The sequence below is a fragment of the Maniola hyperantus genome, chromosome 2, assembly GCF_902806685.2.
Source record: "Maniola hyperantus chromosome 2, iAphHyp1.2, whole genome shotgun sequence".
Classification (NCBI taxonomy): Eukaryota; Metazoa; Arthropoda; class Insecta; order Lepidoptera; family Nymphalidae; genus Maniola; species Maniola hyperantus.
This window is the reverse complement of record NC_048537.1, coordinates 13147035-13174102: the sequence shown is the minus strand read 5'-3', so window position 1 is coordinate 13174102 and position 27068 is coordinate 13147035. Positions and strand designations below refer to the sequence as shown.

Genomic DNA, 27068 nt, shown 5'->3' with positions numbered 1-27068 from the left:
TTAAATGTGTTTCTAAATAAAAATGCAGAGTTTTTACTATCACACTTTATTCAGTATTTTATTACACAGGTATGGTAACTTTAACAGCTTCTTGGCGGATGGCGCTGATCAATTCTTGGTTAATCAGGAACACGAAGCGAAGTCCCGCTATCTGCGAACAAGGGGAGAAAATTACATTAGCATAATTGACACCTAGCAGAACCACAAAACCTACAAATAAGAAACTATACGATAAATCTTCCGACACAACGATAGGTGTGGTAAAAAGATATCTCTGATAGTAAGGTGGGGTACCGAATTTTTAAAAACGAATCTATGATTTAATCGAGTGAAAGATGGTTTCATCTTTCTTTAAAGATGTCAAGAAGCAATAATTTCTATTACTAAGCCGTACCCTACTACAATAAAACTAAAACAACTAAATACCACGGTATTATGGAAGACTATTTTGATAAAGTTAAAATATGCAATTAGGCTATATGTACATTCAAAACTATACAATATCTGAAATTTTTATGTTTGACTGTATTTCTGCCATTCAGAACAGTCGACCCATTTTATTGTAGTAGGTATTCACTTTCTGAAACAAGGTATGAGTTTGTTTTATCAAAATCGGTTCAGTACAACTACACTTATAGATAACCAGCGACCCGTCTCGCCTTCGCACGGGAAGCTTATTACAATTTTTGAAATAAAATATAGCGTATGTTACTCAGGAATAATGTAGTTTTCTACTAGTGAAAAAAATTCAAAATTGGTTTAGTAGGTAGTTCCAGAGATCACCCCCTACAAACAAACTTTACCTCCTTATAATATTAGTATAGATATTGGTCGGCGCTATTTGCAACTTTTACCTACATAGATACACCATAAACAGAAATGATTTTAGGAAAACCACAAATATTAAAATTTAATATTTAGATCGCGAATGGAACTGCGGCCTAGGCTAGCAGTAAAACCAAGCAGCAACACAACCGCTCATTATTTTTCCAGTCTTGTAAAGAGGTATTGTATTGTTAATTTTCTATTGGGCAAAGATACCACATACTTAATATAAAAATTTTTACAAAAAAAATAAAAACCGACTTCGTTACATAAACACAAAAAATTGAAAAATAATTTAATTTATTACCGAATATATTATGTATACAAGAGTTAATATAGTTCCATAATAATACTTTTTGGTGCCGGTGCCAATTAGCTTTAGCTGCGCGAATCGTCTGGACTTCATATTTTTATGGGACTCCACAATGGCACCTCATTGGCACCGACCCCAAAAAATATTATTATGGAACTATATTAACTCTTGTATACATAATATATTCGGTAATAAATTAAATTATTTTTCAATTTTTAGTGTTTATGTAACGAAGTCGGTTTTTATTTTTTTTTGTAATTTTTTTTTATTTCACAATTTTTAGTGGCCCCATGGAATTATGCTATGACTGGTTAAAAATCTACTGTTTACTAAGCTATTACACTGATCGCGAACAATTTACTCTTATCCGTTGAGGAGTTCCAGTATCTATCTTCGAAGATGTTCATCAGATCTTCACCAAATTGAAATGGGACCAACTTTGAAGTATACCCTTTTAAACAAAAAAAGAATTTTCAAAATCGGTCCAGGCGTTTTTGAGTAATCGGGGAACATACATAAAAAAAAAAAAAAAAAGATTCCTCCTTTTTTTGAAGTCGGTTAAAAAGAATTAATGAAATACTCATAATGACGTGGGGTAATGTTAATTCTGTATTTTTACATACACTTATATCTACCTAATAGTGGGGGACTAATTAATTTTATTCACTCATGTTTATTAATTATACTTTTTATTGCAAATTGACTTAAACTGTAAGTACCTAACTATCCACTTAGTGAAGAACTCGGAAACTACGTTTTTAAATGCTAAAAATAATGCTCTAATAATATTACCCACCCACTACAGTAACCTGCCTTCTATATCAGTATTTCAGAAAATAGGTACCCAACCCAACCCCAATAAAACACAATAAAAATTACTGGTCTAGTACCAGTAATTTTTCTCACGCTCCAAGTGATATTTTATTATATTTGCTTCCTTTTTTTCGATTTCGTCGTCGGCTATCGATATATCTTACTTTCACTTTTGGACATAGGTCTTTTGTAGGGAATTCCACATGTCTCGGCCTTGTACCACGTGTATTTAGAGTCCCCGCAGACCACAAACTTTTTATCGGCCGATAGTTTGGTCGGTTTCTTAAATCAGTATGAAGATGTATGTAAGTGCGCAAATTATAACGATTTACATCTTCATACTGATTAAGAAACCGACCAAACTATCGGCCGATAAAAAGTTTGTGGTCTGCGGGGACTCTTACTGGCTACCTGCAACTCGCTTTGATGTCGCCCGTCCAGCCGGACGGGCGACATCAAAGCGAGTTGCAGGGATGACCTCATACCGAAAAGCCTGCGTTGGTGGACCCACTACAAACTACGGGTCTACCAACGTAGGCTTTCCGGTATTAGGTCATCATCCCAGCACCTTGGGACCCCAATGTCTGTTGGTTCGTCCAACAGACATGAACTCGTATACCTATTACTATTTCGGAGAGCAATATTCTGAATTGAAGATGGTGCAAGATCGAAAGGCTTTTCAAATACTGAATGCGAAACTTCAAATTGAAGATGTAACCTGATGATGACGGAAAGCAAGGGAGGCACTGAGCGTTCTAAGAAGATCGAGAGATTCCGGAGCCTCCCAGTCTGCGCTGAAAGGGGTTTCGAGTTTGACTACAAAGGATGGAAGGATGGATGGTGTATCCAATTATAATTACCTCGATAACACTGTTGTGGTTGAGTTTAACTTTGTTCCCTTGAAGCACTGGCCGTCCGTCAACGAAAATCGGCCGCTTGCCTTCAGAGGACATAAAGAAATCGCCGCTGTTTCGGAGGCGGATCGTGGCCTGCTTCCTCGAGACCTTCGCCGCTGGGCCCTCTAGACTTAGGTCCACGTCGATAGTATGATCCCTGGTGCTTCGCCCCACCGCGATCTACGACAAAAGCAATAAATAAATTTATCATTAGCCCGCAGTTATATACTTAATGGATCCCAAAAAGTAACGCGTTTTCTTTGGATAAAACAAGCATTTACGTATATAAGATAAGATATTAATTTATTCATCTACAACTTAATCCTAAATGAATTAAATATTAGGCGCCAACCTATCTTAAATGATATCAGAACTTTGATACTTTATCAAGCAACTTCTGTTACACTCGACTAAAATGAATCTATTAACAACCTCCGAAAAAATTCCACTAATCCTTGCTAATAATAGGAGGAGCACAAACTATTATGAAACACTACATTTAATTTTCTGCATCGAACGAATACGGAATGCCTACCGAGGAAATGTCAGTAATAATTGATATAAAATAAAGGACAGTAATAGGTACGTTGTGAGGTACTTATTAAAGGTACCTTAAAACCTGTAGGTCATTGGGCAACTAGATAATCCTACTAATATTATAGTGAAAGTGTGGATGTTTGGATGTTTGTTACTTAATCACCCAAAAAATGCTAAACGGATTTGGATGAAATTTGGAATGGAGATAGATTATACCCTGGATTAACACATAGGCTACTTTTTATCCCGGAAAATCAAAGAGTTCCCGCGGGATTTTGAAAAATATAAATCCACGAGAACGAAGTCGCGGGCATCAGCTAGTATGATTTATATGAGCTAAATGCTGATACCGTCATATAATATACAACTCCAAGTACCTAGTTAAAAAGACAGTGGGTAGAAAATAGAATAGATACCTAAAACAATTGTTAAATAATAACCGCGCAGTTATTTACTTTATATTTTGAAATGTACCTAATTGAATAGCTAGTATGTAATAGGTATACTCCAGAAATTCTTTATGAAATAGCTATACCTATTTCTAAGGAATGTGCTCTAGACGCTGTTGTAGTATACTTAATATACGAGAACTTAAAAATGGTTTCTTTCCCTATTAACTCAGTATTGCACAATAAATTCTAACGTTTTTGAACGGAACACAATCGACAACTAAGCAAATTATTGGATTTCAGAACGTTACCTCACGAACACGTTGTCGATAGTAATCGCGTGCGATATTGAACTACCTAATTATTACTTTGCACGTACACACAGTTGCTGATTAAAATGCTTAATTAAAACAAAATGTTTAATCTGCGCAAATAGGCGAAGCATTCCTTTATCGGGCCGTAATGTTTGCCACAAGGTCGACAAAAGACACTTCCATACCTACGACGATAAAATCACAATATAACTGAGCATTGCAAATTATTATGCTGATAATGATACTGAAATATGGTGAACAAAATAGAGTACCCACTTGAATTCTAATTAACAGTAAGTACAGACAAATAAAACAAGCTGGATTATATTTTTGTTTCAATATCTACTCCAATCTCTATCTGATGAAATGCCTTTCCCAGAAGACGCCTCTTCACTCCTGACTTTGAAAATAACTAAGAAAATAAGCTCAACAATTAATCAATGCCTAGTATAAAAAGCATTGGTACACACAACCAACAAACAACAAAATAGAAATCTGACATTGATAGTTTGCTGGCATGTTTGATGGTAGGTAGTGAAGTGTGGTAACTGGTAAGTGATTATAATCGATATCGTTATTGTTAGAAGTAGATACAGCTGCGAATGGCTCCCCCAAAATGCATTTTGTCCCTACAAAATCAATGTCTCATTGAATTTAAGTTAACCTACCTCTATTCTATCTACATGATTATTGTGCTAAAACTGCTAATAAAAATCCCTAGTCGACCAACAAGAGCCTATCCAATAGAATACTGCCACGTAATACATATGCAGTGTCAAGAATATATCTACCTAGTCTACAAAACAGCTACGTTTTACGTAGGCGTAGGACTAATGTTTAAATGTCAGACAATTTTCACCTGCTAAGCTTCTGCACAATCTTTTGATCAATGTAGATAATACTTTTGTTGTAGTGTAGTTTAATTGCCTGTTTATACTTTATAGGTCTTCTATCGAATATGCTTTTGAGAGGACAAGAACTTCACAAACTTGTTCCTCCTTCATCGTTCTCGTCAACGTTGGTGTCTTTCTTCTTTGTCATCCATACTCGCATGAACGTTTTTATCAACGTTTTAAATTCGAACCATACCAAGGTATGCATTTAAACGCAAACAAAGTTTTGTAGACCCCTATGAAAAGCGACCAGACATAATTGTTGCCATGCGTAAACCTATCTTTAGTAAAAAAATAATCTAGTAATGACGTAGTAAAAAAGTAGAGAAAACTTTCTGCTCTCGATGAAGGTACAATGAACGGTCCTCGTGTCAAGAACACTCGATATAACTTTTGGCCCTTTTTGGTAAACTAGCCAATAGCACAGAGTATAGTTAAATCGATCGTTCGAGTTTAATCGATTCGATCGTTATACGCCGCACCGTGCACAATGCCAAAAAAGGTAAAACGCCAAACCGCTATGAAAGTAAAAAAATAAAAATTAAAAAATTAACTAAATTTTATAAACTATAAAATATAATAAGGGGTCTCTTAAAATTTAAGAGACCCTTAACATTTAAAAGAGCTTATATTTAAGAACACCTTGCTTAAACTACTTACAAAGTTTTGGCATTTGTGTTTTTGGCGTTATGTTTGATCGTGTTTGATATTTGGCGTAAGTACCTATACCTCCATTAACGCAAAACGCCGTATTTTAATTTTGAGTTTTTGGCGTTCTATTACGTATATAAACGGATTTGATACCAAAATGCTTACCAGTATTTCTTCTTTTTGTATCTATACTTTTTGGCCTCATTTTAGTTATTCAAAAACACGTGTTTAGTACCTAATAGAAATAGACCTAGGAGTAACTCGCTAAGCACGAACTACAATACAAAATGATTAATATATACTCGTAATCGGCAATCACATAATTAGGTATTCAAAGTACGTAGGTAGTAAAATTTTAATTGCTTTATAAATATTAAACATTTCCACGGTTTTTATACTGTTATCGCAAAAGATAATACCGAGTTGTTGAGTTGTTACTTTCGTACAAGAATATGTATTTATTATGCGAAAATTCATATCAGTTTGTATTGGATTTCTTGTAGGTATTTGCAATTTGCTTTAATAGGGATCATTTATTTTAATCACATTTTAATAAAAAGCTGAAATCTACACTAATTGTCTCTATTTTTAAGCAAAAAAGCTTAGAATAATAACGTCGTAACAAAGATTTCTGTAACTATATTTCAAGTGTAGGCTTCTGATTCTGATTCGAAATACGATTCGAAGTGGCCGTCATACAAAACGTGCATACGCTTGTGCACTCATTTGATTCGTATTTTGACGGACCTGTATAAATACGAACCAAATCAGTGCGCATTTTGTATGACGACCACTACGAATCGTATTTTTACGAAAATGAATCCAATACAAATGAATGCACAAACGCCATTAATATTTATAATGGGTAGTAGGGTAGGGTAACATTTATAGTCTCTACTCTAGGATTTCCGCCTTATAATTTTGTACATACTGACAAATCCACGGCACCACACATTATGTCATATCAGCACAATAACGTATATACATACTGGAAGCAAATAAATGTATAGATATCCACATCTTTGTTTTCATGTTGACAGTACCATTAAATAACTACCCGTTTATAATTTGTTAAAACAAACAAGATAATGCTGTTGACGCACCAATGTGGCTGATAACGTTATCAGCGTACATGTAACTCAATAACTAGTAACTGTGTGTGAACTACCCGAGTTATAAGTATTCTACTATTTCAGCTGTTGCATTATTTAAATGTTTTACGCTTTTAACGCAAAACGTTCTAATGTCGAAAATGTGTTTGTCTTTTTTTCATGCAAATTATTTAATGAAACGTAACAGACGGTATAATAATAGGAAAAAATATTCAAGGTTCTGTATTTTAACAGTATTTACCTATAGTGTTGACCTACAAACCGCACTTAGTGAAGCTTATTTGTGACTTAAGTAGCCCATTTTTACACCGTGCAAAAATGTATTATTATTGCACGGCGACATGAACGGCGAATAGTGTGGACTATCAATTTACGTCACACGTATTGTAATGTACTATACTTTTTCACAAGGATTTGTTCTAGGTAAATTGTGGTTCAAACTACAATAAAGCAGAAAAAAAATCAGTTTTTTTAGTTTTAGAAATAAGTAAAGGTGGGTAGTTTTGAAAGATTTTTGGTTTTGCGCTGTCGTCTTTTTCAAAAATTTTGGTTCTTTTATCACTGTTGGACAATCTCTGCACTGGCCGGTTTGAAACAATACATTATAGTTGGCAAGTTGGTCATGGAAAAAATTAAAAACATAGTGAAAATGCATAAAAGCGTCAAGAATGTAAGTTTTTGAGTAATACTTACTAGTCACGGGAGTTGGCGTATTCACTCACTCTTATTGCAAACCAGAGCCTTTAAAATGGTGCGGTAGTCGGTGCTCATAATGAAAATATTATTTTAACTAGCTGATGCCCACGACTTCGTACGCGTGATTTGGTTTTTAAAAATCCCGCGGGAACTCTTTGATTTTCCGAGATAAAAAGTAGCCTTTGTACCTATGCAAAAAAACCGGCCAAGCGCGAATCAGACTTGCGCACTGAGGGTTCCGTACTACAATCGTATTTTATCGACATTTTGCACGATAAATCAAAAACTACTTACGTTTGTGGTTACATCACGAAAAAGTGTTATTTCTTGTACAATGATACGGAGCCCCCCCGTCTGCGATTCGAACTCGCACTTGACCGTTGTTTATGTTTGTTATTAATTACTTTATCAGTGTCGCTTTGAACTTTGCTACGAAATTCAAGACCTTACATAAAAAATAACTTTTAATAAAAAAATCTTGGCGGATGTGCTTGAGTTTTAAAAAAAAGAATATAAAACGGCTAAAACGCACAGAACAGTAGAGTGAGCTACGTCTTTTAATTTTAATATGCAGGATTTCCTGGTTAAATAAACCTTATATTATGTAGATTATCTTAAGGAAAACATGTACTTAAGCTGAAATATTTTGAACTTGCAATTTAAACGAAAAGGTAACCTCGCCAACTTTATTGCCTTCCATGTTTTATTTTTTAATGAATACGTTTTTATTAAGATACTGTAGCCAAAGGGTAAAACGGTACCCTATTACTAAGATTCCGCTATCCGTCCGTCACCAGGCTGTATCTCATGAACCGTGATAGTTATAGACAGTTGAAATTTTCACAGATGATGTACCTATTTCTGTTGCCGCTATAACAAGTACTAAAAAACAGAATAAAATAAATATTTAAGGGGCTCTCATACAACAAACGTGGTTTTTTGTTCGGTTTTATAGATAATAAAGCTTCGTACCGCCTAACAGTCGATTCAGGCAATTTTTTAAATTTTTCTCTCCGTATGAACCATCCTCGTGCTTCAAGGAATATTATACAAAAATAATTAGCGAAATCGGTTCAGCTGTTCTCGAGATTTGCGATCAGCAACGCATTCAGCGATTCATTTTTATATATAGAGATTGGACAGAACCCTTCGTACGCGAGTCCGACTTTTGGCAGGTATTAAGTTAAGGGCCGGTTGTTTCAAACCATTGGTCTTCGTAAGATACGTTCGTTAAAATTTAACAGACGTAGACGAATTTTAACATCTGGTAATTTAAGAGCGTTGCTTCATTGTACAAAAAACTGTTCGTCATTGTTATTCTGGTTACGAAACTAACCCTAAAAATTAACTTACTTTTCCGTATCCTTTTTTATTTCATTTTATATTAAATTATATAGTTATTGATATTGCTACTTCGCATTTTAAACACTTTTTCTTTTTTTTAAATTCTCTTTCATCTTCAAAAAAACTATCATTAAAAGCATTGAATTCAATTGATTCCATTATAATTTGTAAATAAAATATTCCGTTTGTAAGAAGTATGAAGTTACGAACTGATTTGACGATCACCAATGGTGTCAGCACTGGTTAACGTAAACGTAACTTTTTAACGAACGTTAGCGCTAATAGATGCCGAATCAACGCTTTTTCTTTTCTTACGTTCGTTAGCGCCATATTTAAAGGTTACGTGTCCGTCAAAATTTGTTGAAACAACCGGCCCTAAGTCTTAAAAATGCAAATAAGGTTTTTCTTATTTCAGTACAATGAATGATGAACCCAAGGTATGGTAACATGATTCAAGCTAATAAGCAAGCCTAGACAATAATTGAGTCTAAAAACACGGTACTGCATTTATATTCATCATCATCATCATTAGGTATCAACCGGTAGTCTTTTACGCACGGTTTCGTCTTAGTGGAAAAACCTTATAGGATCACTTCTTTGTCCGTCTGTCGTGTCTGTCAAGAAACCTGTAGGGTACTTCCCGTTGACCCAAAAACATGAAAGGCAGGTAGCTACCTTGTCTTATAGCACGAACCGTGAAAACCGTGAATTTGTGGTTTCATCACAAAAAAATTAAAGATTTGTGTTTCCGAAATATTTAGTTTTCTAAATCACATCTAGATGGTGCAGTCCGTCATTAACTTGCAAATTTTTATTACACTGGTGGATTTCTTGTGGTGTTGTATGTACTATGTTGCGGAACCCTTTGTGTGAGATACCGACTCGCACATGAGCGGTTTTTATAGATTACTAGCTAAACCCCGCGACTTAGTAGGTACGCGCGGATTTAGGTTTTCATCTCGTAGCAAATCCTTGATCTTCCGGGATAAAAAGTAGCCAATGTCACTCTACAGGTCTTAAAGTATACCTAATACCTACCCATGCAACAAATCACGTCAATCCGTTGCTCCGTTACGACGTGATTGAAGGTCAAACCAACATACCAATAAACCAACAAACAAACACACTTTCGTATTTCAAATATGGGTAATGATTACGACGACGAAGATCAAAACATTTTTTATTTGCAGCTACTACATAACATTATTACATAGCAAGTAACATTATGCAGGCAACGTTGCTCTTCGTTTTGGGTCACGGTCAAGATACCAAAATGTTTTTATATCTCTCAACATTTATCTTATGTAAAGAAGCATAGACTAGGTGGTTGAATTACGAGACATTGAAAAAACCGGCCAAGTGCGAGTCATGCCCGCGCAACGAGGGTGCCGTACTACAGTCGTATTTTTTCGACATTTTGCACGATAATTCAAAAACTATTATGCATGAAAATACATAAAAATCTGTTTTAGAATGCACAGGTGAAGACCTTTCATATGATACCCCACTCGATATAGTTATCTTACTTCCAAAATTGAAAATACTAATTGTTAGTTCATAACCACATTTTTTTTTTTTGTGTGTGATGTAACCACAAATTCACGGTTTTCAGATTTTCCCCCGAATATCTGCTATAAGACCTGCCAACTTGCCAAATTTCATGATTCTAGGTCAACGGGAAGTACCTTGTAGTTTTCTTGACAGACCGACAAACAGACAGACAGACAGACAACAAAGTGATCCTATAAGGGTTCCGTTTTTCCTTTTGAGGTACGGAACCCTAAAAACGGTCACTTGCGAGTCGGACTCACGCACTGACGGTTCCGTACCTTGGATGGATGGATACGTATAAATAATTTGCTGCTTAAATTAACTTCAACTGCAAATATAAGTTTATAATTGAAAAATTTAATGTGATCAGTGTGACATAGGTACCTACTTAAATACAAAATTTATGGTTTTCGAATTTTTCACTTTCAAATTACATGATTCTAGGTCCACGGGAAGTAGGGACTTACTTTACGTTTTGATTCCCTTGCCATTGTTAAAATATTGACAGACAGACAGACAACGACGTGATCCTACAAGGGTTCCTTTTTCCTTTGGAGGTACGGAACCATAAAAATAATTATTTAACCTAAAATGGTATTTATTTTTGTCCCTTTAGAAAATCATTTCATAGATTTTGATGGACATGGTCCTTGCGAATTGGTGCGTAAACATTAGAGATCAAGTTATAACGGGTTTACTTACGCTTACAAAGTCTAGGGGTGTCTAATAAATTAGAACAAATCAATATTCGACTAATCGACTACTTACAGAATTTAGATACGTAAAACGTTGTTGCCTAATCAATAAGTAGTACAAAAATAAATAATGACGATATCATATCACTTCATATCTGTCTTCTGTTCGTGCACAATGGAACGACAATTAGGAAATTTAGATATGAAGTCAAAAGTCTAGATAAAATTAATGTATTAGACTTAATTCGGTAGGCTCCGATTAGATAAAAGTAGGAATGCTAATTGCTATACTTACCAACTTTAAAATGTTAATCATCTAAATTCTAAATATATAAAAGGAAAAGGCGACTGACTGAACTACCAACGCACAGATCAAACTACTGGACGGATCGGGCTAAAATTTGGCATGCAGAGCTATTATGACGTAGGCATCCACTAAGAAAGGATTTTTGAAAATTCAACATTCAAAGGGGGTGAAATAGGGGTTTGAAATTTGTGTAGTCCACGCGGGCGAAGTCGCGAGCATAAGCTAGTGAGAAGCAAAACTGATGTGGGTAAATATAATAAATAAGTACATTCTTATCATAGGCAGTAATATTATACTTATTTACGAGTGAATATTACTGCATTTAGCATAAAATACAACCTGATCAGTCTTTCTTCGAGGAACGCTTATGTCACTGGATTGCATTTTGAAATTTTATAAAAACGGTGAGACTTTTGATAAGTACTAAGTAGGTAATTGCACGTATTACTTTTACGTCATAGAAATATAATATTGCGGGTGGTACTAAGATGATGCCCGTGACTTCGCTTTTTTTAGGGTTCCGTACCTCAAAAGGAAAAACGGAACCCTTATAGGATCACTTTGATGTCTGTCTGTCAAGAAACCTACTGGGTACTTCCCGTTGACCTAGAATCATGAAATTTGGCAAGTAGGTAGATCTTATAGCTGACATTTGGGGAAAAATCTGAAAACCGTGAATTTAGAGTTAGATCACACAAAAAAAATTAAATTGTGGTCATGAACTAATAATTAGTATTTTCAACTTTCGAAGTGAGTGACTATATCAAGTGGGGTATCATATGAAAGGTCTTCACCTGTACATTCTAAAACAGATTTTTATTTATTTTTATGCATCATAGTTTTTGAATTATCGTGCAAAATGTCGAAAAAATACGACTGTAGTACGGAACCCTCATTGCGCGAGCCTGACTCGCACTTGGCCGGTTTTTTGAATTTGTAACATTAGTATGAATATGGATATCATACTACACCATGCATATAATAATTCCATAGGGAAAATGCGGAGATTTATTTTTATCATTTCATTAGTTAGTTTATTTGTGAACTAGAAGAAATTAACGGTTAAAGTCGAAACAAGAGATGCCATTTTTTATTTACTTTTGCTAACTACACTAACTTGACACCTGTTAAAAATAATACCTACCTACTGACGTCGTAATAAGTTTGTTTCTTGTCATTTTGAACTCAATGATTTCACGCGCGCAGAAAATGACGCGAACACCAATGACAAAATATTATACTTACATTACATCCTTTATAATAATATATCATAATTATAATATAATATTAGAGAATAGAGATCGATATCAGTTTACGGTTCGAGAGATATAATAACACAACGTAACCGGTTCCATAATAGGTGGATATATAATTATATGTACGTACTTATACTTACGGGTATGAAAATAATATACATAATAGTTCAATTATACATATACTCATTAATTCTGTTCTGCAAAAACAGCCCGTAGCCAAAATAATAGCGCATATTACAATAACGCTAAATGCATATTATTAGAACTCTGGCAAATGGTAGTGACAAGGTACAGTACGCGGCCAAAAGTAATGTACATCGACCTTTAGAAGGAGATAGCAGATTTATAGAGCGTTGTCTCTGTCGTTGAGACCGACAAAACGTCATATAGGTATGAGTGACAGAGACAACGCTCTACGAAGCCGAAATGTCATTCTGAAGGCCGATGTACATTACTTTCTGCCGCATACTGTAGGTACCTATATAGCCGTAATTCGTTCGATTTCCCAAGTGTTTACTAGCAAAAGATAAAACTTGCAGAAAGTAGTACCTACTGGCAATTTGTTTGCAAGGCACTTGCACCATCTAAACACTCGCAGTAAGTCAAGTTTAGCTACATCATCATCATCATCATGGTCAACCCATCGCCGGCTCACTACAGAGCACGGGTCTCCTCTTAGGCGGTTTTTGGCTATTAGTCTCCTATGCTGGCCCAGTGCGGATTGACAAACATTATGGAGAACTCTCAGGCATTCAGGTTTCCTCACGATGTTTTCCTTCACCGTTACAGCAAGTGACATTTAATTACATAAAATGCACATAACTCCGAAAATTAAGAGTTGCGTGCACGGGAACGAACCCCGACCTCTGATTGTGAACGTCCTAACCACTAGGCTATCACATGATATAAGCGAGTTTTATGGCATCAGCTATTAGGTACCTAATACATCTAATCTAAGTAATATTATACTGTTAATTTGTATTACTAAGCAGATTTTTAAAAACTTGTTCTTTTTCCATTAATGCCAGGCTACACCTCTCCAATGATCAAGTTTTAATTGTGCACAAAAGTTATTATCGAGGACCAAAATTAAACAATCTGACATGTAAACTGAATGAAAGTTACTGATGGATTAAAATACAGAATGTAACCAGAACGCTGGCAAAAACTGACACGTGATAGTACCTACTGATGATTACTGATATGATACGACAAAAAAAAACGCGAAAACATACATTTTACTATATATTGCAAACAAAACATCTGACTGACAATAGAGGTAAACTAACGTTGCGTAAGTAGGCCACTCGGAGTCAATGCCGCGTCGTAGGCGGGGCGCATTGACCCGAGTTTTGCACGGTTTGAAAAATACTAAATCCATCACTAAAACTACAAAATGAGGCAAATGGTTATTGCTATTGGATTGTGTTTAGGTAGTAATAACGCTAAGTTTTTGCTAGAATTTTGGTTACATCCTGTACATATTAAGAAGATATAATGTCAGGGCCCTCTTTCCCACTGGGCACTCTGGGCACGTGCCCAGGGCCCACAATCGATAGGGGCCCATCAGTCGCTGCCATCAAATCACCAAACTATAAACGACCGACCGCTACTTTATTACCGAAAAACCTATTTAATATTTATTTCTATAAAATCAAAGGTCAAAAAGGCCCTCTCAAACATAGGACCATAGAGATTGTTAACCAGTCAAGACTGACTTACTATATCCGAGCCTTCTTGTTTTTACCTAGGTAGTCTGTCAAGATCATAGGGGCCCCGTTATTCTAATGTGCCCAGGGCCTCCAATAGGATAAAGGCGGCTCTGTATAAGGCACCATACTAATAAAATAATTAGCTTATTGTGAGAGTGACAAAGATATTACAATTTACAGGTATTTGAACTTTTCTTAAATGATGTATAACACCTACCTACAAAGCTTTACAATCGTCACATAGCGGCTAAAGGGAGCATCCGCGAATTAGAAGAGCATGTCTAATAGACTCTACAGTTATGCTGGTGTACCGTCGTCAAATACCACTTAACACAGTTCCTCAGCTACGAGGTATATAGTTAGACCTCTGGCGTTAATGAACACTAATACACAAGAAATAACATTTTCCCAGAAATACCTACTAAATGGTTGTCGAACAAACTTAACATGTAAGTTTTTGTTTCATCTCTATATATAAAAATGAATCGCTAAATGTGTTGCTGATCGCAAATCTCGAGAACATCTGAACCGATTTCACTAATTCTTTTTTTATAGTATTACTTGACGTACGAGGCCATAATGGTTCTTACGGAGAGAAAAATTTAAAAAATTGTAAGTCTTAAAATAAAATAAAAAAATAAAGAATCGCCTGTTAAGCGGTACGAAGTTCGCCGGGTCAGCCAAATTACTCATAATAAAACTGTAACTATACAATTTCTGTAGGTACCTACATTAAATATTTTGAAAATTTTAAACACCTATGTACATTTTAATTCCTTCCTTATCAACAGGTTCCTCAGTACCTAATAGGTTCGATTTCGGTTAGAAAAATTTGGTCAGTAGGTACTAATTTTCTCAGTGTTTATACGGGTTTCACTATTATTAAGGATATTTTACGAGGAAGTTTTATATTATGTATTTTAATTTGTAATACCTATATCACCCGGGAGGCTGGGCGGAGCCGTAGCAGGTCCACTAGTATAAAATAACAATTAATAAGATATTTTTTAAGTCTACTAAAAGATATAACAACTAACATTAGAGAAACACAAACCAACACACAAATTTTACAGAACGAGAAAAGGAAGCCAATATAATAGGATTCGTTCAGTTCGTTGAATCTACAAAAAGGTTATGGATGGATCTTGTTAGTACGTAGGTACTTGGGTAATGATCGTAATAAAAACTTAAAATTGGTTTTTTAGGGTTCCGTATCTCCATTGAAAAAAAAGAAACCTAATAGGATCACTTCGATGTCTGTTTGTCGTGTCTGTCAAGCCCTCTCAAGGGAATCAAAACCTATAGGGTTCTTTCCGTTGACCTAGAACCATCAAGGCAGTAGCACAAATGAAGGGCAAAATCAGAAAACCGTGAATTTGTTGTTACATCATAAAAAAATTAAAGTGTTGGAACTCTTGGTGTGCGAGTCCGACTCGGACTTGACCGTTTTTTTCAATTATTGGCTGAGGGTCAAATAAGAATATATGAATAACAATATGTTAAGACACCACGAGGAGAGAAACAATAATACGCGGCACGCACATCAGTCAATATTATGTTATTCATATAAAAACGTTATCAGGCCAGGCCATTTAGTTCTCTCGTGTCGAGTGAAGATGACTTTTCAGGGTTCCGTAGCAGAAGAGTGGCAACGAGACCCTGTTACTAGGCCTCCGCTGTCCGTCCGTCTGTCAGCGGGCTGTATCTCGTGAACCGTAATGGTTCAAGATCCCACTGGCGCCAGACGTTTCTTATTTCCTGAGAAACAATATGAGTGGGATAGAGTAATGCTACTGTGTACTTTTAATGTGTGCATATTTTGCTAGCTTGTACCTCGGACCTATTTAAGGATATCAGTTGCTAAAGGTATGTAAACACATTTCTATGTATATTTCATGAGTATCATAATATAAAGTTATTATTAATTGTATAATATAATAAAATATTAATTTCTGCGAGCTTTAAAGCGTCTGGTCGTAAATTACCGCCGCCTTCAGGAAATGTTTGCCAGTATGGAATATTTAATCATTAATAATATTCTGTAAAACACATGAAAATCAGCAGTCAGACTTTAAGAAAAGTGAGTAAATTTAAATAGGTATTTTCAGTAGCTGATACTTATAAATTGGTCCACGGCACAAGCTAGCAGATATGCGTACATTAATGGTACACTATCTCACACATCCCACACATCTCTATCCCACACATTTTGTAAAATAAATAAATGTTGCCTCTCAGGAAATAAGGAAGTTCTGGCGGCAGTGGGATCTTGCTCTATAATAGGTAGAAAGTTGAAATTTTAACAGAACTTGTGCCGTTATTACAGCAGATAATAAAAATTTCAAAATGACCACCATGAAAATTTAAAAGTGTTATATATCTTGTACGATAGTACGGAACCCTTGTGTGCGAGTCCAACACGGACTTGACCGATTTTTTCTACTTGTTTGTTTGCAACATACAAAATATATCATTCGCTTGTATCTTAGCAGAAAATCTAATACTTATAAGTATTTACGGCCGAGCGTAAGCAGGTAGGTATAATGCAACGTTTCGTTATCAGCATCGTAAATTCCTTTTTATTGTGTATTTCGACAATTTTACTTCGAATCGGGCGAGAACTGCAGTTTTTTTTCCTAAAATGAATAAATTATTTATTTTTGTCATAACGTGTTTAAGAATCTGAGTCTTTTATGCACGTTTTGTTTGTCTTATTCGTGAGTGGACCATTTCAAAGCCGTAAGATTCTGACTAGATACCCGTGTATTTTAGATCTTGATAATATTTTCAAGATATAAAATAACTTATAAGTACGCGACAGGTCAAGATGGCAATAGCAGTGGGGGCGGCCCGCACACCCGCACAGCCCCCGCGCTGACCCGGTGCGGATGTGCGGGGCGTCCCCTAACTCGTACCCCGATTGCCATCTCGACCTGTCGCGTACTATATTCTACACTCTATTACTCCATTTTTTGTTTACACCAATCTAAGAGATGAGTTATTACTTATTACAAGTATAGACTAAGATTTTTTTTTGTATGTTCTGAAACCGCGATTACACTAAAGACTAGCACCATTATGAATTTGTTATGGCTACTCTTAACAAAACAGTCATATTAATAGCATTATTTGCAATATTTTTGAAATTTACACCTAATATTGCTATCTTATTAACATAATATAATATGTTTACATCTTCATGTTTTACTGTCATGGTGTAACCTATTACAATTTACATCTTCAAATCATACGCAGTTGACTAGTTAATTTAAGCAATAAACACCAATTAGGTACGCGGTATTGTCTGAAGAGGAAGGAATTTGCTGACTTACATGGTTTTTACCCAGAATATGCATCGACCTTTAAAGAAGCGTTCGCAGCAATAAAAAGTATGTTCAAGCAAAACGTGACTATAAGGCGGCTTTTCAAACAAAATTATAATTCAGGTTATTTCAATTAAAGTATATTATTATGTACAATATAACAAACCAGTCGAAGCTATTGCAAATACACCGGACATTGGTCAAGTTCCATCAGTTTCGCATTCGTGAGCCAGAGTTTGGTACGCCCCGTTTTGTATTCGCTAACCAAACAACCAAACAATGACCATGTTATGAATCTGCAGTGTAAACATACATTTATACTCGGAAACATTGCAGCGCAGCGGTCAATTTTTTAGTACTACATACTTATTATATTGGGAAGGCATGACTGTACAGTCAAAACAATATTCTATCCTCTCCCACCGCACCATTTGTTTGTGACTTGTGAGAATGTTTGCAGTAAGTATTATAAATACTGCTATTATCTGCCGCTAACATGTTATAAGTTGCATTTTGTAATAAGCCAAAGAACTTATAGAAGGAAGCAGCACAAGGGTATATTACAGCTTCAAAATTTACAATTCGAAAAAATCTTCAAACTGTTGGAGATCCCTGGCTCATTGGCTTTTACTTTATTGATACACCTAGAATCTAGGCGTATCAACATCACATCTAGGTCCTAGATGATCCTGATGAAGCTATCTCTGTACCAAATGTCGTTAAAATTGGTTTAGCGGATGGGTCGTGATAAGGTAACAGGCAGTCAGGCATACTTTCGCATTTATAATAGTAATATGTAGTAAGTATAGATTCTATGATTATTGATTACACACAACTTTCTGATCAACGAAAAAATAGCTATTTGAAATAATTTATGGAAACTTGGCAGAGTGAAACATAAAATAGGTCTCAACCTAAAATAAACAACAAACATAAAATAGGTAGATGACTACATTGAGAGCAGCAGATGTATTGAATAGCTAATCGCACATTACAAGTCCGACCTCAAACAACTTTTAAGTAGGTACTAAAATACGCGAATAATATTATCAAAACGCATACTTACAGGCATAACAAAATGCGATGCAAGCATGCAAGTTACAAAAGTTCAAACGATTTTCAAATAAAGTAGCTTGTAATAGCTATAGTACGCGACAGGTTGAAATGGGAATCGGGTAGGAAACGCCCCGCACACCCGCACAGTCTCCGCGCTAACCCGGTGCGGGCGAGCGCAGGTGACTTGCGAGTGTGCAAGACGACTCTCCGCCTCATACTCCGAATGCCATCTCAACCTGTCGCGGACTATAGGTAAAACGTGCATCATATGGTGGGAAACATGTAATTAGTGAGGAGCGCCCTTGACGCGTGTCGAGTCCGTGGCACACATCGTCAGCCGATTTCAATATTGATCCTCGATGAAAATGGATTTCAGCCATTGCACGTTTACTTTCAACGTGCAATTTGGCCGGCAGTAAAAGTGAAATTTATGGGCCAGCTGCTCTGGGTTTGCTTATGAAAATTTATAAAATATGAATGGATTTTTATAGGTATGCTTTGCTGCCGTTTACAAAAATCTATATATAAAAGGAAAAGCTGACTGACTGACTGACTGATCTATCAACGAATAGCTCAAACTACTGGACGTATCGGGCTGTTTGGCATGTAGATAGCTATTGATGTAGACGTCCGCTAAGAAATTAATTTTGAAAATTCAACCCCTAAGGGTATAAAGTACGGGTTTGAAATTTGTTTAGTCCATGCGGACGCGGATATTTTTATAAGTTTATGTAGAGATCCGCAGCAGAACCAAGACAGTGTAACTATCAGCAAGTTGAAGTGGCACTATCAGCAATGTAGAAGAATGATACTTAGTAATTTTATACAGGTTGTAACCAGAACGCTGGCGCTCTTTAGGGAGGCCTATGTCCAACAGTGGACGTCCACGGGCTGATGATTATTATTATTATTTTCTACTAGATGACGCCTGCGACTTCGTCCGCGTGGATTTAGGTTTTTAAAATCACGTGGGAACTCTTTAATTTTCTGGGATAAAAGCCTAATGTCCTTCCCAGGGATGCAAGCTACCTCTGTACCAAATTTCATCAAAATCGGTTGAACGGTTGGGCCGTGAAAAGCTAGCAGGCAGACAGACATACAGACACACTTTCGCATTTATAATATTAATATGGATTAGTATGGAAGTATGGATTAATCCCTGAGGGTAGCTTATAAACACCAAAAGTTACTACATGCTAAGTAGCATTTATACACAAGACATAACGTCGAGTAGGCAATAAATCGATTAACGTCAAGAAAAATGAATTATTACATGTACATTAATTTTACTACAAGTACTTTGATAATACACAATTCGTTTGATTGTACAGGCGGTTGATAGCACGTAGATATAGATCAGTATACTATATAACATAGTATGTCCAAATGTGTTACCTATGTAACGTAGTATGTATTTATGTCCAAATTCTAAAATACGGCACTCCCATTGACGGCAGAAGGTATTCTTTACCTTTTATATTCCACAATACCGGACCAGTGGGTCTTAAAAAATAATATAGGCAGGTTCTTCGACGTGTGCGTGAATTGCTGTTATTCTTTGCATGTTGCGATGAAATATACGGATGTAGGTATATAATATATCTTGTCAGTGTGTTATAGCCGGTTAAATATTTGAACAAGTCGAAGGCTCAAGGCCACCGTTCCATTTCTATGCACGCTGTGCACGGACGCACGGCAAATGTCAGTTGTGTCGGTCCATTAGACGGGCAACGAGGGCTGCAAACTGCAGTGGATAATAAAGTGATCGTCAAACAAGTAGTCCAATCTGAACAGTAGACGTATGAACAAATATCAGCGGGGCTTGTCTCTTTGGTTGTATCTGCGCAGATCTCAATGTTGCAACTTCAGATTGGACAACTTATCTTGCTCTCAATTGCATACATTTCCATGGAAAGCAAACACGTGTAGCATGTCAGTGCACAGCAGTGCATAGTCGCCTTTAAAAGCGCTACACGCGTTAACACTACTAGACAAAACATTTTTACAGTAGCATTTTTGTTAGATGCGATATGAAAAGCTTTAAATAACATTGCTTTTTAATCAACTTTAAATCACATTTCGTCGAACTAAAATATCAGAACCTTATGTTTTGGACGAGAGCGTCTACTCTTATGTGTATAGCTCGTTGGATGCACATGTGTTCAAAGTTTACTATCACCATGGCTACACGACGTCCACAAACATGGTTTACTGACAATGACACAGAAACACTGGGACACTGCCCCAAGGCCCCAATTAATTACTACGCTGACAGTTGGTAGATAGATTAACTAAATACCATATTATTTTAAATTATTGTAAAATATCCTTTGTTTTTTAAGCCAATCAATAGCCTCTTACTGTGCCACTTTTGGGATAAAACATCTGATTATGAGATAAAGGGATATGGAAGTTAATCCTCATAAAATACTTTTTGTTCAATAGTCAACTTTATCAAAATGGATTCAGTTTTTTTTAAAAGAAATATAAACGAAAATCTTCAATGCCTATTACATTCCAAATTTAGTTTTAATCGAAGTATTTTTTACCACAAAAACGAACGAAGTTATGCACTGACCTAATTATAATTTACCTTAACTTATCCAGTGTGTGTATTACGAAAGTCTTTTTTTTGAAGTCGGTAAACAATGATAATAACAAATGCGGGTCATTTACCACAGCCTAATTAGAATGACATGGTTTTGTCCCGCGCATAATAAATCCATACTAATATTATAAATGCGAAAGTGTGTCTGTCTGTCTGTCTGTCTGCTAGCCTTTCACGGCCCATGCGTTCAACCGATTTTGACGAAATTTAATACAGCGATATGTTGCATCCCAGGGAAGGACATAGGCTACTTTTTATCTCGGAAAATCAAAGAGTTCCCACGGGATTTTGAAAAACCTAAATCCACGCAGACGAAGTCGCGGGCATCATCTAGTTCAGTATAATTATAACTGGTTTTACGAAATCTGAGGTCAAAAAAGAACAATCTGAGGTCATCAGCTATCCCAGATTTAGACACTAACAGCTGGTGCACTATTACTTAAAAATAAAAACAATGGGTTTAACAACCTTTAGCTGAAGACGTGTCCTTGTCTAGTCCATACAAGTTAGGCGAAACTTCCTAATAGATGGGGATCTAACACGCAAAAAGTGAAACGAACGAACATGTTCACATCGTGAACACAGCGAGCGTGTTCTTGTCTAGCTCCATTGATAGTACCAGCACTTGCCAACGGGAACTATATCACACAAACACTTGCTAGGTACTGATATATCCTACCTCTCTAGAGCGCATGAGGTACCGCACGAGTCGACCTCTCAACACAGCGAGTGTGTTCTTGTCTAGCTCCACGCCGCCACCCGCCACTGACTGTACCAGCACTTGCCAACGGGAACTATATCACACAAACACTTGCTAGGTACTGCTATAACCTACCTCTCTAGAGCGCATGAGGTACCGCACGAGTCGACCTCTCAACACAGCGAGCGTGTTCTTGTCTAGCTCCACGCCGCCACCCGCCACTGACTGTATCAGCACTTGCCAACGGGAACTATATCACACAAACACTTGCTAGGTACTGATATAACCTACCTCTCTAGAGCGCATGAAGTACCGCAAGAGTCGACCTCTCAACACAGCGAGCGTGTTCTTGTCTAGCTCCACGCCGCCACCCGCCACTAACTGTACCAGCACTTTCCAACGGGAACTATATCACACAAACACTTGCTAGGTACTTATATAACCTACCTCTCTAGAGCGCATGAGATACCGCACGAGTCGACCTCTCAACACAGCGAGCGTGTTCTTGTCTACCTCCACGCCGCCACCCGCCACTGACTGTACCAGCACTTGCCAACGGGAACTATATCACACAAACACTTGCTAGGTACTGATATAACCTACCTCGCTAGAGTGCATGAGGTACCGCACGAGTCGACCTCTCAACACAGCGAGCGTGTTCTTGTCTAGCTCCACGTCGCCACCCGCCACTGACTGTACCAGCAATTGCCAACGGGAACTATATCACACAAACACTTGCTAGGTACTGATATAACCTACCTCGCTAGAGTGCATGAGGTACCGCACGAGTCGACCTCTCAACACAGCGAGCGTGTTCTTGTCTAGCTCCACGTCGCCACCCGCCACTGACTGTACCAGCAATTGCCAACGGGAACTATATCACACAAACACTTGCTAGGTACTGCTATAACCTACCTCTCTAGAGCGCATGAGGTACCGCACGAGTCGACCTCTCAACACAGCGAGCGTGTTCTTGTCTAGCTCCACGCCACCACCCGCCACTGACTGTACCAGCACTTGCCAACGAGACAGCGAGTTCTCAAGTAGACGGATATCTTTTTTCTCTATTCTGTATTAGGAAAAAAGAAAGAAAATCTATATTGTGGCTAATCCACAAATCTCTGAACTAACTTTAAAGTGTAAGCGATTTTTAAGTCTCCTCACGCCGAGTGACGGCGAATAAAGTCACGGCGCGGCGAGTAAAGTCTAATGAGTGCAAAGCAAAAGCGACTTAGCAGTATTTTATTTTTATTTTATTCGTTTAAAAACAAAATCACCTGTCAGCCAGATGCATCTCTATGTCAATACCATCTTCTTTATAGTCCGGTAGTTCAGAATCATTCAATGTTTCCTCAGCGTCAGAGAATGTCATCACACTGTCACCTTGCCCTAAAAATAAACACAGTCACATTTATAATCTATATTTTACAGTAAAAGCCCAAACTAGTAAATTCTAATATCTTGCAGTAAAACCTAATATTTACCCGGTCTAATGGTAAAAGCTGAAGATAAAGCTGTGATAGCTTAGTGGTTATGAGGTCTGCATCCTAATCGGAGGTCGGGGGTTCCATCCCGGGTACCTTTAAATTTTCGGAGTTATGTGCGTTTTAAGTAATTAGAAGGAAAACATTGTGAGGAAACCTGCCTGAGTAACACGCATGCCTGAGGGTTCTCCATGATGTTCTTAAAGGTATGAAGTCTGCCAATCCGCACTTGGCAAGCACCGTAGACTATGGCTAAAACCCTTCATGTAGTGAGCCGGCGATGGGTTGCTCATGATGATGATGATGAATGGTAAAAGTCCGAACTATTCTATGATAATCGTTAATTTCGGACTTTTATAAGCAATAATATAAAAGATTGGTATTTCACCTACAACACAGAAAAGTCCAAATAATAAGTAAACCATGACATGCTGAGTATCCCAACTCCACATAGTCTGGTGTGCCCTTAGTTGTTTTAAATATGAAAGTTTTGTCAAGAACAATAAGTACCTTTAGGCAGGGGCTGCACAGTCTGGTCAGGCAGCAGCTGGTACTGCTTGAGGAGCTGCCAGTGGTTCATGAGGGACTTGGCAGTTCTGGTGGGGTAGAAAACATGTGGGTTCTGCTCCAACAGCTCTTGGAACTTCTCTGGAGCTGGGTGAGAATTCTGCAAAACAAAAATCGATATAACTGAAAATGTATCGACGAAATCATATGTACGCGCCATACGACGCGTATAACTTCCGAATGACAGTACCAACTTGGTTAATTCTTTTTTTGTTGTGTTTGTAATTGTAAGGACAAGGTTTATATGAAAGATTTTTTTTGGAAAATCCACGGGAAAAGACAATTCTCACGGGTCGCGTATGAATTCGCGGGCAACAGCTAGTTTACTATAAGTCATCATCACAACTTGTCGCCTGCCCACACTGTGAAATTTAGAAGGGTTGACGTTTGGGCTAGGAACTTGCTTTGATTTTCCAGGATAAAAAGACCTCTTCAGGTCTTTAACTTTATCTATGCAAAAATCACATCAATCCTTTACTATTTATTGCAGTGAGATGCAAGTAAGTCAGATTTTTCGATTTATTTAAATAATATTCCATATTATAATAATATGTCAAACAATTTTTGTTCCTATCTGGGTTTTATGTAACATGAAAATATGTATATCCTCATCATAGTTATTTTGTCACAAACATAAAATATTAAAACAAAATTTTAAATGCGGTTTTTTTCAAATTGTCTTTACTGACTTACTACCATCTTGATAACTATTTTAGCATTTAAACTACCGTGAGTGATTTCCATTCTAAATAATATCTGTCCCGGCTGTACTCACGTGTTTAGTCGACGTTAGCCCGACTAGTAAAAGGACTTGAAAAAGGACCCCGTATGGGTTCGAAACTAGTCTGGCTAACGTCGACTACACACGTGAGTACAGCCGGGACAGATATTATTTAGAATTGATAACTATTGTAGCATTGCAGTGTAATTCAACAACAAACACACTTTCATATTTGTAATACAGGTAGAGAAATGCTTACACTTGATAGAGTGCCAAGTAGCTCCTCTTCTGCATTAGAATACAAGGCCTGTTGCTGGACTGCAGCAATGAGGTCTGGGTGCAGGTTGCGCATGGCTGCGATAGCCACTCGGGATACTTCAGCATTGTACAGCAGAGCATACCAGCGGGACTGCAGCTCACCCACTGTGAATCGGCAGGAGAACTTGATACCTCGGTGGACAACACGGAGATCATTTGTCTGAAAAGAGGAGAAAGATTTTTATTTTTTATTAGTCTGATTAGTGATAGAGCTGTGATGGCATATTCGGTCATAATCAAACAGCTGCTTGATTGCAAAAATTCATCACATCAATCTCAATTATTGTAGTGATTGGCTGAATTTCTTACTGTAACATTGCAATTAACTTTTAAATCAATAAGCTGTCAGCTTCAAATTATCCAAATTAAAAAATAGCCAAAATTCCACTATCACTGACCATTCTTTAGCATATTATGTTTTCAATTCCACACATCATCGCCGAAGTAAATTGCACCTATTTGGTGCAGCTGCATACCATAAAAACGAAATTAGGAGTGTTTGCCAATTAGAGGTGATTGTGATCATCACACTGTAGCAGTCAAACTAAGCCCGCAGACAATTTGCTCAACCAAATTTTTATTTCTGTTCTTTTGTTTGATGGATATATTTGTAACACACTAATAGGTAAGTTCTGTTTGATGTAGCCGTCACTGCAACAATCAGTGCTATTTCTACACATATGAGTTTATTTGGGTTAGCTTTGATAATTACTCACTAAAAAAGATCCGAAAAGCTTGTACAATCGTCAAGGGTTGCTTAAAATATGTTACTTAGTAAGTCTTATAATTTTATTGTAACTTCTTACAAAATATAAAGTTTTAAAAATAACTAAAACATGAATTTTTGCTAAGTTCACCTGTTGTACACCTAGAATCAAAGCAAGGTCATCAGTAGGTTTCCATCGTCCTAAGTCCTTTGTTGATAGCTGGCTAAGCTGGCCCTTGCGTCGTGACTTGCGACCGACACTCCCAGAAATCTTGCTGGAAGCTCGTCTGCGCTCTTGAACAGGTGTCACAGACGTCGCTGGCACACTTCCAAGGATAGGAAACTCTGGCAAGTGGCTGGTGTAAGACTGAGTACGCATTCTCTTCTCATGTTTACCAAGCGAAGCGCCCGACAAACTTAAGCTATATTCAACTAGTTCATCATCAAAACGCCTCCGTTTTATAGATCTTGAGGAGCTGTAAACATAATACATTATGTTAATCATCGTAATAAATTCATATTGCGAAAAGAAAGTATATATTCAGTTATGACGTTGTTTACCTCCGTCGTTTGTTATTATCTTGCGATGTATCGATTTGTAAAGGCGGGAGACCCGAGTAATCATTGCTATCTGAAGCATTGGATGGAGTTGCTGGAAAATCCATCAAATCAAAATTAATTGCTTTTTCGAGTTATTTGGTTGGGTTTTTATTTCATATATTACAAAGTACTCTGTGGGTTTTTATTTATGTTTTTCTTTGAAAACGTCGTCACATCCACAGACCAATAACATATAGGATAATCATAGACTATAGACAATATTTTCCAAAGAGTACCAACTAGCGCAACTGGCTTTACGGCTCTTGGTTCTAGCTCTTTTGAGCCTCAAACATAGATAAATGAACTTTATCGAAATAACAAAGCAAAGGCGCCAACATATTATAGATCGACAGAAAAGAGTTCAAATTAAATGAGGGTGCCATTTCCAATGGTTTACAAGTTTACTGCGTAGACTGAGTAAAAAATCCAGAATAAAGTTCAGCAGGGCGATTGTCTAAAACCTGCATCATTCATTATTACAATCTCAATTGTTCTGATTGGCTGAATTTGTGCCATTCTTGTTGCAACAATGCATTGTAGCCAATAGTGAGCGAGCATTAACCAATCAGAGATGATTGCGATCGTGACATTGTAGCTGTCAAACAACCGCGGTAGGGCCACTGTGTAACCGCGTCTGAGACAGCGATAGCACGACGTAAAGATGAATAACACGACAATTAC

The 27068-nt window shown here is 37.0% G+C and overlaps 1 protein-coding gene across 1 annotated transcript; it reads right to left on the bottom strand.

Annotated features, from left to right (window-relative positions):
• Window positions 1-29: 29 nt before the first annotated feature.
• On the bottom strand, window positions 30-26577 carry Rcd5 (microspherule protein Rcd5). The gene is made up of 8 exons (XM_034978233.2): window positions 26349-26577; window positions 25939-26263; window positions 25023-25241; window positions 23986-24142; window positions 23269-23380; window positions 22907-23060; window positions 2812-3027; window positions 30-151 (listed from the first exon to the last, which is right to left on the bottom strand). The coding sequence occupies exons 1-8, from the start codon at window positions 26450-26452 to the stop codon at window positions 62-64; spliced, it is 1377 nt and encodes a 458-aa protein (XP_034834124.1). The 5' UTR covers window positions 26453-26577; the 3' UTR covers window positions 30-61.
• Between the last annotated feature and the right edge of the window lie 491 nt (window positions 26578-27068).

Excerpts from the sequence above, each read along its gene's own strand:
- Rcd5 (XM_034978233.2), bottom strand. The coding sequence starts at position 26,452 with ATGGATTTTCCAGCAACTCCATCCAATGCTTCAGATAGCAATGATTAC. Across the intron at positions 25,242-25,938 it reads TGATTCTAGGTGTACAACAG|ACAAATGATCTCCGTGTTGT; the intron begins GTGAACTTAGCA and ends TCCTCTTTTCAG. Across the intron at positions 3,028-22,906 it reads ACCTCATGCGCTCTAGAGAG|ATCGCGGTGGGGCGAAGCAC; the intron begins GTAGGTTATAGC and ends CTTTTGTCGTAG.